This window comes from Triticum dicoccoides, chromosome 1A (assembly GCF_002162155.2).
Source record: "Triticum dicoccoides isolate Atlit2015 ecotype Zavitan chromosome 1A, WEW_v2.0, whole genome shotgun sequence".
Lineage (NCBI taxonomy): Eukaryota > Viridiplantae > Streptophyta > Magnoliopsida > Poales > Poaceae > Triticum > Triticum dicoccoides.
In genome coordinates this window covers 477,851,380-477,863,511 of record NC_041380.1, presented here as the reverse complement: position 1 = coordinate 477,863,511, position 12,132 = coordinate 477,851,380, and the positions used below count along the sequence as shown (strand labels likewise).

The 12,132-nt window shown below is 50.6% G+C and overlaps 2 protein-coding genes across 2 annotated transcripts; both read left to right on the top strand.

Annotated features, from left to right (window-relative positions):
* Positions 1-2,953: 2,953 nt before the first annotated feature.
* LOC119280634 (protein NRT1/ PTR FAMILY 5.10-like) lies at positions 2,954-5,890 on the top strand. The gene is made up of 3 exons (XM_037561430.1): positions 2,954-3,158; positions 3,263-3,480; positions 4,331-5,890. Exons 1-3 carry the CDS (start codon positions 3,056-3,058, stop codon positions 5,618-5,620), a joined length of 1,611 nt encoding a protein of 536 aa, XP_037417327.1. The 5' UTR covers positions 2,954-3,055; the 3' UTR covers positions 5,621-5,890.
* An 807-nt stretch (positions 5,891-6,697) lies between these two features.
* LOC119280644 (protein NRT1/ PTR FAMILY 5.10-like) lies at positions 6,698-12,050 on the top strand. The gene is made up of 3 exons (XM_037561441.1): positions 6,698-6,852; positions 6,954-7,171; positions 10,653-12,050. The coding sequence occupies exons 1-3, from the start codon at positions 6,768-6,770 to the stop codon at positions 11,937-11,939; spliced, it is 1,590 nt and encodes a 529-aa protein (XP_037417338.1). The 5' UTR covers positions 6,698-6,767; the 3' UTR covers positions 11,940-12,050.
* Positions 12,051-12,132: the final 82 nt, after the last annotated feature.

Here is a 12,132-nt window from a genome sequence, read left to right as displayed (position 1 = left end):
GTCGAAGCTTGCTTGAAAGTTTGGTAGGATCTACTTCTCCAGGGCCAAAACCACATGTTAGGTTTGCATCTTTAGATTCGGTGGTGACGTAGATATCCTAAAATTCCATTATTTCCTATCAAAAAAGTTCCAGCATTTCTTTTACATCATTGCTTTAACAGGTACATCTCGTTTTTGGCTTGCACCTTGTTTAGCCCTCTACTCCCTCCATTTCTTATGTATTTTGCTAAGACAAGCAATTGAATATTTTTTATTATTAATATCAAGGTTGTCCGAATCATGATTTTGAATTAGATCAGAGGTCTGATGGTAGGGTAGCAAATCATAGAATCTTAACTATCAATGTCGTAGAAACGTAGATTCTATGAACTAAAATCGTAAAATCCGAGGTGTTAGTCTAGATTGTAGAGTCGTAGAATCGTATAATAGAACCGCGATTCTAACAACCTTGATTAATACTATGTGATCTACATGTCATGAAATTTATATTGGTAGCTTCTTTTTAAAGAATTTACTGGTGAATAATTCTTGATCAAACCTATGTCTTTACAAAATCTAATACACCAGAGATTAGAATTTTTGTGTGGCATGCCGCTTATAATAGCTTAGTTGTACATGTTAATAAAGTTACGCATCACCGGTCCAACTCAGGTATGTGTTCGATTTGTGGTATGGGAGAGAAAAATACTTTTCATGCTCTTGTGCTTAGCCCTAAGGCTCGTGCCAAGCGGATAGTACTCCCTCCATTCCATAATACCGATACAAATTCAGCAGTATAATTTTTGCTCCCCGCTGCAATCGATCTCGTTGGTTAAATTCATGGTCAAATTTAGATCTCGGGAAGTGCGGGCGCACTACATTGTGGAATGGAGGGAGTAGGTAATTTTGTTGAGGTGGCACAGAATTAAATGAGGAGAGGGAGGATTGAGTAAATGATGCTTAAGACTAGCCACAGTGGGAGTAACTTCAGCGGTAACATCGAGTCCAACTCAGCAGATTTGCTTATGTGTCAATGAGTTAATGAAGAGAGAGGTAATTGTAGTAACTTAGCTAGTTACTGTAACATCACATGTCCCAATGCAATATGAGTCTATAACCTAATAAATGAATCTTTGCATGTTACCACACTTAAATTACTGTCCACTATGAAGGTAGTAACATAGTCTAGGGATATGTGTATGTTACTATCCATTGTGGCTAGTCTTATACGATACTACCAAGCTATAATACTATACATTGTGGAGGTACTAACATACACTAGTATCATGTGCATGATCCTAGTATATGATACTTCCCATTATGACCAGCCTCAGGCATGACATCAAGGATGACCTCATCATGTTTGTGACGCTTCGTGCTCCTACGAGCCGGCCTCAACCAAGTTTGATGAGATCGGACTTGAGTGGAGCATTCTCCACAACCCTGGGGAGTCAGCTCTCAACGAGTCAACCCCCTGCACCCCCCAAGATGAGGTGAAGCATTTTGCCCCTGACACCGCCAAGATGAGGTGAAGGAGTCGGCTTATGGGCAAGTTCCGTGTGTTCAAGCTGACCTCACCTTTGGGTGTCAGCACCCGACCGATCCTGATGTTCCTTCCCTTTGGGTGAACGGCTCTGGGTTAGCTTGTTTTTAGGAGTTCCATGAGTCCATACCTTGTTGTGTAGTCCAAGACGACGCGCTTAGTTCGGGTTTCACCGGCTGCAACCAAGATCACGAAGGACTCGGGGGCTACTGACGATACCATTCTCTATGGTGTACTAGCATGCCAAGAATCGACCCACCGGGCCACGGGACGGCCCAAGCCCACGACACGACACCGACGTACACAGGGAGTCATGGACGCTTCATCAACTTGACATGCAAGACCGTCCTGCCCATGGATCTAGGAGTATCCCACGAGATTAGCTAGATCATACTGACCTGGGAATCGTGTAAACCCTAGCCATGTTCCCTATAAAGGTATGGCTAGGGTCCTCTCTCGATAGCTAATAACTACGTGATCATTGCAATCTTATCATTTTGCTCAAAATCCTAGTTCTCATACGGGGCTATTTCACCATAATACATCAAGCAGGAGTAGGCACCTTGATCTTAAGGGCCCGAACCTCAATAACTATCTTGTGTGAATCTTATTTGAGGGGCATGTACGATCCCCTCCTCTTGTGGGGGAAAATACTCCTAAATTCACATCACCAAATGGCAACAACTGCACGAGGGAAGATGGACGAGCGTGGAGGAAGGAAGTGGGCGTTGCAAACCATGATCGTGCGTGAGAAAAGAACGAGAGAAATATTTTCACTGAGTGCTCAGCCGTGGAAACTCTACCCAGCACAATAGAGGGGTTAGGGTCGGCCTGCCCCGTGGGTTGGGGCCTCCAAATATCACGGTCCTCTCTTCGGGGGACAGTTTCCGTGGTTTCATCCCCTAAAAAAAGGTCGGGATCCCTAGGGAATCCCCAATAACAAAACGAAGCCTAACGGACTAACTTGCCGTTGGTGTTGGAGTTAACACCATTGAGGGGAGGCTAGAGAGACTTACTATATCGCCATGATATCAATACTACCTCGACATCGCCATTAGGATAGAAGAACCAAGAATCATAGAAAACCAGCCTACACACAATAAACAAAGAACCGAGTGCGACTTTCTTAAAGGGAGAGGAGGTCCGGTTTGTCTCATCCCTGGGAATTTTAACATTTCCTTTTGATGTGAAGTTAGATGTATTATGAAATCTAAAAAAGGTCTATTACACCCGAAGTGAAATGAGTAATAGCGGGTTTCCAAAAATGAAGTGAAAAGTAACGTGCTGCCTTCCGTAAACGGTCTTGCTAAATCTCAGTCGAGCGAGAACTAGCCACACTCTTCCGCAAAAGCCAAAACCGTGCCCTCTCTAAAAAAAAAACAGTGCCAAATGGGACTCCTCCGAACTGAAGAATGCATCACGGTCACCACCTCCTCTCCACCGGTACAAGAAGCCTCGTCAAGTCAACGTCTAATTAGAATCAGCGAGGAGCTCACACCCACCGCACTCCCGCTTCCCAGCCGGCCATCCAGCATGGCGCCGGAGTCGGACTCCGGCTCCTCCGCCCCCCTCCTTCGCGCCGGATCGGGCCACCGCCACGCCACCGGCGGCTGGAGGTCGGCTCTGTTCATAATCTGTAAGCCCGGCCACAAATCCCTCACTCGATCGAGCTCGCTCCTAGCTTGTTTGCTCGATTCGATTTGCTAAATTTACGCCTTTTGGGGGGGTTGGGAAATCCAGGGGTGGAGGTGGCGGAGCGGTTCGCGTACTACGGCATCTCCTCCAACCTCATCAGCTACCTCACCGGCCCGCTCGGGGAGAGCACGGCCGCCGCCGCCGCGGCCGTCAACGCGTGGTCCGGCACCGCGTCCATGCTGCCGCTGCTCGGCGCCGCCGTCGCCGACTCGTGGCTCGGCCGGTACCGCACCATCGTCGCCTCCTCCGTGCTCTACGTCACGGTCAGCCTAGCAACTCAGCCCCCTCTGAAATCCCTTCCTCCATTGTCAACTATACTCTTCAGTTGATCCCTCTGTAGTCTCTGCGCCATTAGATTGGATCATCGGAATTCACTGATATTTTTTGTCCGACATTATCAGTCCCGTCCGCCACTTGCGTGCGACTTCAGATCGCACAAATCCCGCACAAATGGCGCAAATAAATTGTGTACTATAGTATAGTATAGATTAGTGCTCGCGCATAGGGGTGTTTTGGATCCGGGGTAAGCAGAGACAGCAACTAGTGCTTGGCATGACAGCGATTTACAGTGAGTTAAAAACGAGAGCCCAAGCAAACTCCGTTTCCTCCATCCTTCTATCATTCGTCACGTTTGTCTAGCTACTCTGCTTCTGATCTTTCCAACTCAGCTGAAACAGTGACACTTTCACCTTTGCAGCACCTGTTTTCCACATGTTTTTGTTCAGTGGGACGTACACCCACACGCCTGGTCAGTCATTTTCAGTGGTTTAGCGATCAAAACTTGATGATCCGTGATATGATATGACCGTGACGGCATGCACACGTACATGTTCGCCTGGTCTGGAAGGCCGATACGGCACTCTTGATCGTGCCTTTCTGGCCTCTGTTCTGCGAAAGAAGCTAACACCTGCGCCGTCGGGTTGCTTGCCAGAGCGATCCGTATCAAGTTATTCAGTTTTCAGAAACAAAAAGTTGAATTCGCTAGCCCGTCGTCAAGATAGCGCAACATTGATATTCACAATTTTATTTATTTTTCAAAATTAGTTGGTTTTGCACGGGAAAGTAAAAATTCAGAAACTCACAAATGCGAACTGACAATCGGCACTTCTGCAGGGCCTGGGCATGCTGACGCTCTCGTCCATGTTCCCGACGCCCAAGAGCCAACAGTGCAACTTCACGGCCGACGGCCGGCGAGAATGCCCGCCTTCCTCCCTCCAGACGGCCTTCTTCTACGTCTCGCTCTACCTGGTGGCCATCGCGCAGAGCGGCCACAAGCCCTGCGTGCAGGCCTTCGGCGCCGACCAGTTCGACGTGACGGACCCCGGCGAGTCGTCGTCGCGAGGCTCCTTCTTCAACTGGTGGTACTTCGGGGTCTGCGGGAGCGCCACCGTGACCGTCGCGATCATGAGCTACGTCCAGGACAACGTCAGCTGGGGCCTCGGCTTCGGCGTGCCGTGCGTGATCATGCTGCTCGCGCTCGTCGTCTTCCTGCTCGGCACCAGGACGTACCGGTTCTACGACTCCGGCCACGGCGAGGGCGCCAGCGCGTTCTCGCGTGTCGGCAAGGCCGTCAAGGCATGGCGCAAGAGGTCGCCGGAGGGTGGTGCCCTGGTGCAGCACGGTGACTGCGCGGAGGACGACGTGCTCATGGAGGAGGTGAGGGGCCTGGCGAGGCTGTTCCCGATCTGGGCGACGTGTCTGCTCTATGGCGTGGTGTTCGCGCAGCCGCCGACGCTGTTCACGAAGCAGGCGGCGACGCTTGACCGTAGGATCGGGTCGTCGTCGTTGGAGGTGCCGCCCGCGGCGGTCCAGTGCTTCTTGGGCGTCAGCGTCATCGCGTGCATCGTGCTGTACGACCGCGTCCTGGTGCCCGTGGCGCGCAGGATCACCGGCGTGGCGTCGGGCATCACCATGCTCCAGCGGATCGGCACGGGCATGGCCCTCGCCCTCTCCGCGCTCGTGGCCGCCGCGCTGGTGGAGATGAGGCGGCTCGGCGCGGCGAGGGACGCCGGCGTGGTCGATCAGCCCGGCGCGGTGGTGCCCATGAGCCTGTGGTGGATCGTGCCGCAGTACGTGCTCCTGGGCGCGGCGGACGTGTTCGCCATGGTCGGCATGCAGGAGTTCTTCTACGACCAGATGCCCGCCGAGCTCAAGAGCCTCGGGCTCGCGCTCTACCTCAGCGTCCTCGGCGTCGGCAGCTTCATCAGCAGCTTCCTCATCTCGGTCATCGACGGGTTGACGAGGAGGGGCGGCGGGACGAGCTGGTTCGCCGACAACCTCAACAGGGGCCATCTTGATTACTTCTACATGCTCCTTGCCGCTCTCAGCGCGCTGGAGCTTCTTGCTTTCCTCTACTTCTCGGCGGCTTACGTTTACAAGAGAAAGCTTGTCAATGTTCACTGAGCGAGACTGATACATCCGTCTATGTACAATGGATCTGTGGCCAGGTATACAGTACAATTGCAAGCAGCATCAGTAAAGTTATAGTAGACGAGTACGCTGACCACCGCCCTAACTTTAGAGAGGGGAAGTCAAGGTGCTACAGTGCTCGTCTAGTGTAAAATGAAGAAGGGATGTTACAGACTATTAGCAAGTTATTTAATTTTGGTAATTATTGTATATATGAAAAATCCAAAATTAATTTTATCTCGCCGTCAACTTGTTTGTATGTAATTACTATGAATGTGCATACTAGATTTGTAATTTAAAAATTAATTTAAATTATTTTAGCCTTAATTGTATGGATTAACAGAAAGAAAGTTAGGTACTGTAGCTTCTCTAACATCCTTGTGTATGTTAGAAGATCCAGTTCCATCTACTTCATCCATTAAAAATAAGTGTCGCAGTTTTGAATGGTGGTTAGTTTGAACTGAGGTCAGAGGTTGACGGGAGCCTAGTCTCCGGCGAGAAAATCTGCCAAGGTCATTGCGAGCTTGGCAGAGCAGCTCCCTACTACTTCTAGATCTCCCTCCTCCAGCTTCTCCTAGGCGTTTCACTTTCCGTTTTTTCTGTGTTGTTAACTTGTTATGTCAGTATTTTCTCCTCCTCGCCATCTTCCTCTAAATATTCGTATTTTCAGGGGGGCCTCCTTCTCCCCGCGGACATCCTCGCTTAGCTCAAGGGGTTGAAAGTATAAACATTGAAGTTTACAAAAGCCTAAACATGACATATTTGCATGGTTCATTTTACCCATAAGCTCAAAGTAGCTTCTTCTTACGTGGACAATATATTGGTCTACAGGCCCGTCGATGAGGGGTGCCAAACTGGCCGACCGCACAGGGCCCCCCAAAATCATGGGCCCCCGATCAGAGAAAAAAAATGGAAGGTAAGCCTAGGTTCTTGATCCATGAAGCCCATGTATAACACGAGAAACCCCCCTCAAAAAAAAATGTATAACACGAGAAACAGAATCACCAGGCGCGCCATCCCGTCCCCACCGCTGATCGCTATGCATTAGAACACGACACCTCCTTCTCAAGGTCTTCAAGCCATCACCTGTCAGCCCACCGCGCGCATCCTCCTCACACACACAGCGCCCCGGCCGCTACCCATGGCGCCAGACCCCGAGCCGCTCCTCCCTCGCGCCGGCCACCGCCCCGCCACCGGCGGCTGGAGGTCGGCTCTGTTCATCATCTGTAAGCCTGCCACGATCTCGCTCCCCCCTAGCTTTGCTTTCTCGGCTCGATTCATTCGCTAATCAGGGGTGGGCGCTACGTGCTTTCCGCGGCGACTCAAGGGGTGGAGGTGGCGGAGCGGTTCGCGTACTACGGCATCTCCTCCAACCTCATCAGCTACCTCACCGGCCCGCTCGGCGAGAGCACGGCCGCCGCCGCCGCGGCCGTCAACGCGTGGTCGGGCGCCGCGTCGATGCTGCCGCTGCTCGGCGCCGCCGTCGCCGACTCGTGGCTCGGGCGGTACCGCACCATCGTCGCCTCCTCCGTGCTCTACATCACGGTCAGCTAACCCTGCACAACACCTCTGATTCGTTCGTCGATGTCGAACACAGCTTTTTCCTCCTGTTCAGTCGTCCAACTTTTCTGTGGTTCTTCTGAATTGGGTCCAGTTAGATCGTTTACTGGTTCAAAAAATCTCGCACGAGTGGCGCATGGAACCGTATAGTAGTAACATTTTTTGTTTTATCAGTTTAGACGCAACTGCCTACTAGAATATTATCGTTGACAGGGATGCCTCATCGTTTTGATCCGGCGGAAGCGGAGACGCCACACGCGTACTGCTCCCCACGTCGCTGTGCTCATAAATCAGCTGAACCGGTCTTCCAAGAAAGAATGCTGAGCTGAACTATAAACCTTTTGTTTTCTGAGACCGTACTATATTTTTTTCTTGAAACACATGATCATCACCGGATCGAGGTTTCCAGATCATCTTTAGCGCTTTAGCTCGTGCCGAGCCGCAAAAATATATTTATGCGTCCTTTTAGGTGAAGCAGTAGCGCGGAAACTTTTTTAAAAGTGCACCCGCCCCCATGTTCCATAGCGGCCTAGCCTAATCAAGCGCTTCAAACTCTCCGAGTGTTTGATCGTAACCATGTACTCCCTCCATCCTCTTGAATGCTTATCGCAGAAATGGGTGTATCTAAATGTATTTTTAATTTTAAATACATCCATTTCTACAACAAGTAATTTGGGACGGAGGGAGTATTAGATAGTCCGGCCTGCATCTTATTTGGGACGGAGGGAGTACCAGGTACTAGGTAGTCCGGCATGCATGTTGCTTCCGGTGCACAATTGAATCTACACAATCTAATCAATTCGGAGTAGCAACCGCCAAAAAAAAAACTAACCGCTAAAATAAAATAAAATATGCACAACCGCATGTACTTGATTGTTGGCCGGAGGTGGAGCGAGTGTCATTGGAGGTGGAGCGGGAGTGGATGGTGCTGGAGCAAACCCCACGAGATCGGCACCATCCACGCCCCTGCCGCGGCTGGTGTCTCAGGAACATCATCCAAACTCCCCGCCTTCAAAACCCCATAAAAGTCATTCAGTGGCCTAGACGGAGCCCCATGAAACCTCACCCAAATCTCATGCAGCGGTAGACCCTCAGGCTCACGGCTAGACCACTCCTCGAATTCGAGAAAACATGTATTGTCCGGTACCTCACAAATACTATAAACACCATGAGACGAGCCCGATCTTCCTTCCTTGTGAAGTCCACCTTAAAGACATTTTCTTCTATCAACACAAGAGTCCAACGAAACTCCGCCGGAACAAGTTTCTTAAGTTGCTGCAACACTTGCTCCTCCGAGAGAGAACCTCCTGATACATGCACAAGCCCAATCCTCGTGCTTTCAAGGCATCGCCTGCTTGAGTTGGAACACGAACATGGGTTTCGAAGAACATCAATTTAGAGCTGCACGCCCATAAGTCGTAACCACTGTTTTAAGCATCGTGAGAAGTAGCCAGACATCAGTTTTATGACACGGCTTCAAGCAATTATCACACAACTCGGCATTACAGTCGACTACAAAGTGACCAACCTCCCCCACAACGGAAACAATATGTTTTTTCCTTTTTATCACCACCTCACTTGATTGGTCCACCTCTGAATTCACTCTCCCTTTGTCCTGAACAATAGTCGAAGAAGCCACTCCCTCAAGCGGCACCACCTCTGAATTCTCTCTCCCTTTGTCCTGAACAATAGTCGAAGAAGCCTACACTGCCGCAAGCGCCGCATCAGGCAGCAGAGCCACCGGCTGCCCCGGTGCCTAAACCGTCTGACTTTTGCAGAACAAGCAATTGCTGAACTGGTTGCGTAACGGGAAGAATGTATCAAGTGCACTAGGCCATTTGATGCTACCGGTGCACCGGGCCATTTGATGCTACTGGTGCATCGAACTTCCTTAGCACATTTTTAAATGTATCAAAAATCTGAAAAAAGATATAACACATTAGCATAACATCAATGTATGTTGTCATCAAATTTCGTATCAAAATTCAAAACATACCTTAAAAATGACAAATTCGACACAGAATAGTATATAACACAAGTTGGGCTTTAGATTTGGCCCATTATCACATTGATGTCAAAATTATCCTTTTTGTATCTCAAGCAATGTTTTGAATTTTGATATGAATTTTTATGACAACATACATTGATGTTATGCCAATGTGCTAGATTCTTGAGCTTTTTTAAGACATTCTAAAATGTGCTAATGTGTCCGGTGCACCGGTGGTGCTACCGGTGCACCAGAGGCCTTTTTTATTATTCTGACCCTTTGAACGAACTTTGTCATAAAATGAACTTGACGTGAAAGTATTTCACGATCTGACCCTTTTAGCAATGCCACAGCCTGCGACGTTTCTGCCCAACATAGAAACGCCGAGGTAGCTAGCGTTTCTGATCAAAGAAGAAACGCCGAGGTAGCTAGCGTTGCGGACCAGGTAAGAAACGCCGAAGGCGCTGGCGTTGCTGCCCATCATTGAAACGCCAATGACCATGGCGTTGCTGCCCTTTTTCATATGATGTGGAATATGGATGAACATCCTAATTAATAAGGCTAATTAATTATGACTAAAGAGGGCAGCAACGCCATGGATCCTTGGCGTTTCTATGATGGCCAGAAACGCCAGCTCCTTTGGCGTTTCTTACCTGGTCCGCAACGCTAGCTACCTCGGCGTTTCTTCTTTGATCAGAAACGCTAGCTACCTCGGCGTTTCTATGTTGGGCAGAAACGTCGCGGGCTATGGCGTTGCTAAAAGAGTCAGATCGTGAAATACTTTCACGTCGAGTTCATTCTGTGACAAAGTTCGTTCAAAGGGTCAGAATAGTGATTTCGGCCTGCACCAGATACGTTCTCGCGCAACGGGTGTGCAGCATACTCGTGTCCTTCATCCGAAGAGGACAATCCCATGTACCTTTGGTCGCAATAAACACCGTATCCATCATAGCATCAATCCTCTCTGCATCAAAGAAGTCCTGCAGAGAGGATTGTACATGTGTTTCATAGATTATTTGGTTCCAATGAAGTTTCTGAAATTTCAGAATTTGTTTTGATTAAATTATATTCTCTCCGTTCGAAAAAGCTTGTCCTTCAAATAGATGTATCTAGATACATCCATTTGAGAAACAAGGTTCGGACAAGTTTTTTCGGACGGAGGGAATACATAACCCATTTGGTTCGGACATGTTTTGTAGTTTAGTTTCACCAAATCCATGCTCTTCTTTTCATTCAGATTCCTCCCATCTGGCATCTGCCCATTATATATTAAAGGATGGTTTCATAAAATTCGAGCACCCTCTGTGCGGTCCATATGTTGAACGATGAAATTGTGTGGTTATTTTGGAGAAATTGTATCCACACATGCAAAATTCGTGTATGATTCATGCTTCAGTAGTATCCCTAAAGCTTTTAAATTTGAACCATCACAAGGGTTGCTGGTTTCTGTTCTTCTCAACCAAGCTGAAAAATCTGCAGGGCCTCGGGATGCTGGCGCTCTCGTCCATGTTCTTGTCACCGAGCCAACAATGCAAGCTCACCGCGGACGGCCGGGAGGCATGCCCGCGTTCCTCCCTGCAGACGGCCTTCTTCTACGTCTCGCTCTACCTGGTAGCCATTGCGCAGAGCGGCCACAAGCCCTGCGTGCAGGCCTTCGGCGCCGACCAGTTCGACGCGACGGACCCCGCGGAGTCGCTGGCCCGGGGCTCCTTCTTCAACTGGTGGTACTTCGGGATCTGCGGCAGCGCGACGGTGACCATCGCGCTCATGAGCTACGTCCAGGACAACGTGAGCTGGGGCATCGGCTTCGGGGTGCCGTGCGTGGTCATGGTGCTGGCGCTCGCCGTCTTCCTGCTTGGCACCAAGACGTACCGGTTCTACGACGACTCGGCCGACGGCAAGGGCGCCGGCGTGTTCACCCGTGTCGTGGAGGCCTTCAGGGCGTCGAGAAAGAGATCGCCGGAAGGCGGAGAGCACAGGCATGGCGACCGCGAGGAGGACGCTGCCATCGTGGAGGAGGTGAGGGGCTTGGCGAGGCTGTTCCCGATATGGGCGACGTGCCTGCTCTACGGCGTGGTGTTCGCTCAGCCGCCGACGCTGTTCACGAAGCAGGCGGCGACGATGGACCGGAGGGTCGGGTCGTCGGGGTTCCAGATACCGCCCGCGGCGTTGCAGTGCTTCATGGGCATCAGCATGATCACCTGCGTCGCGCTCTACGACCGCGTCCTGGTGCCCGTGGCGCGCAGGCTCTCCGGCGCCCCCTTGGGTATCACCATGCTCCAGCGGATCGGCACGGGAATGGTCCTGGCCGTGGCCGCGCTGGTGGTCGCCGCGCTGGTGGAGATGAGGCGGCTGAGCACCGCGGTGGACGCCGGCGTGGTGGACCTGCCCGGCGCGGTGGTGCCCATGAGCCTGTGGTGGATCATGCCGCAGTACGTGCTCCTGGGCGCGGCGGACGTGTTCACCATGGTCGGCATGCAGGAGTTCTTCTACGACCAGATGCCCGTGGAGCTCAAGAGCCTCGGGCTCGCGCTCTACCTCAGCGTCCTCGGCGTCGGCAGCTTCATCAGCAGCTTCCTCATCTCGGTCATCGACGGCGCGACGAGGAGGGGCGGAGGGACGAGCTGGATCGCCGACAACCTCAACCGGGGTCATCTCGACTACTTCTATCTGCTCATCGCTGCGCTCACCGCGCTGGAGCTTCTCGCTTTCCTCTACTTCTCAGCTTCTTACGTTTACAAAAGGAAGACTGTCAGTGTTCATTGACACATTGGTCGACGAATTATGCGTACTAGTAAGTTCTATGCTGGCAGTTCCACTATTCAATGCTGGCAGTTCCACTATTCATGTGCTGATTCTTCCAGCAGTAACGTTTCAGTTTTACTTTTACTTCTAATATTGCTATGAGCTTACAGTACTAGGGAAGCACAGACACACTTGGACACGGCATTGCTCTTCT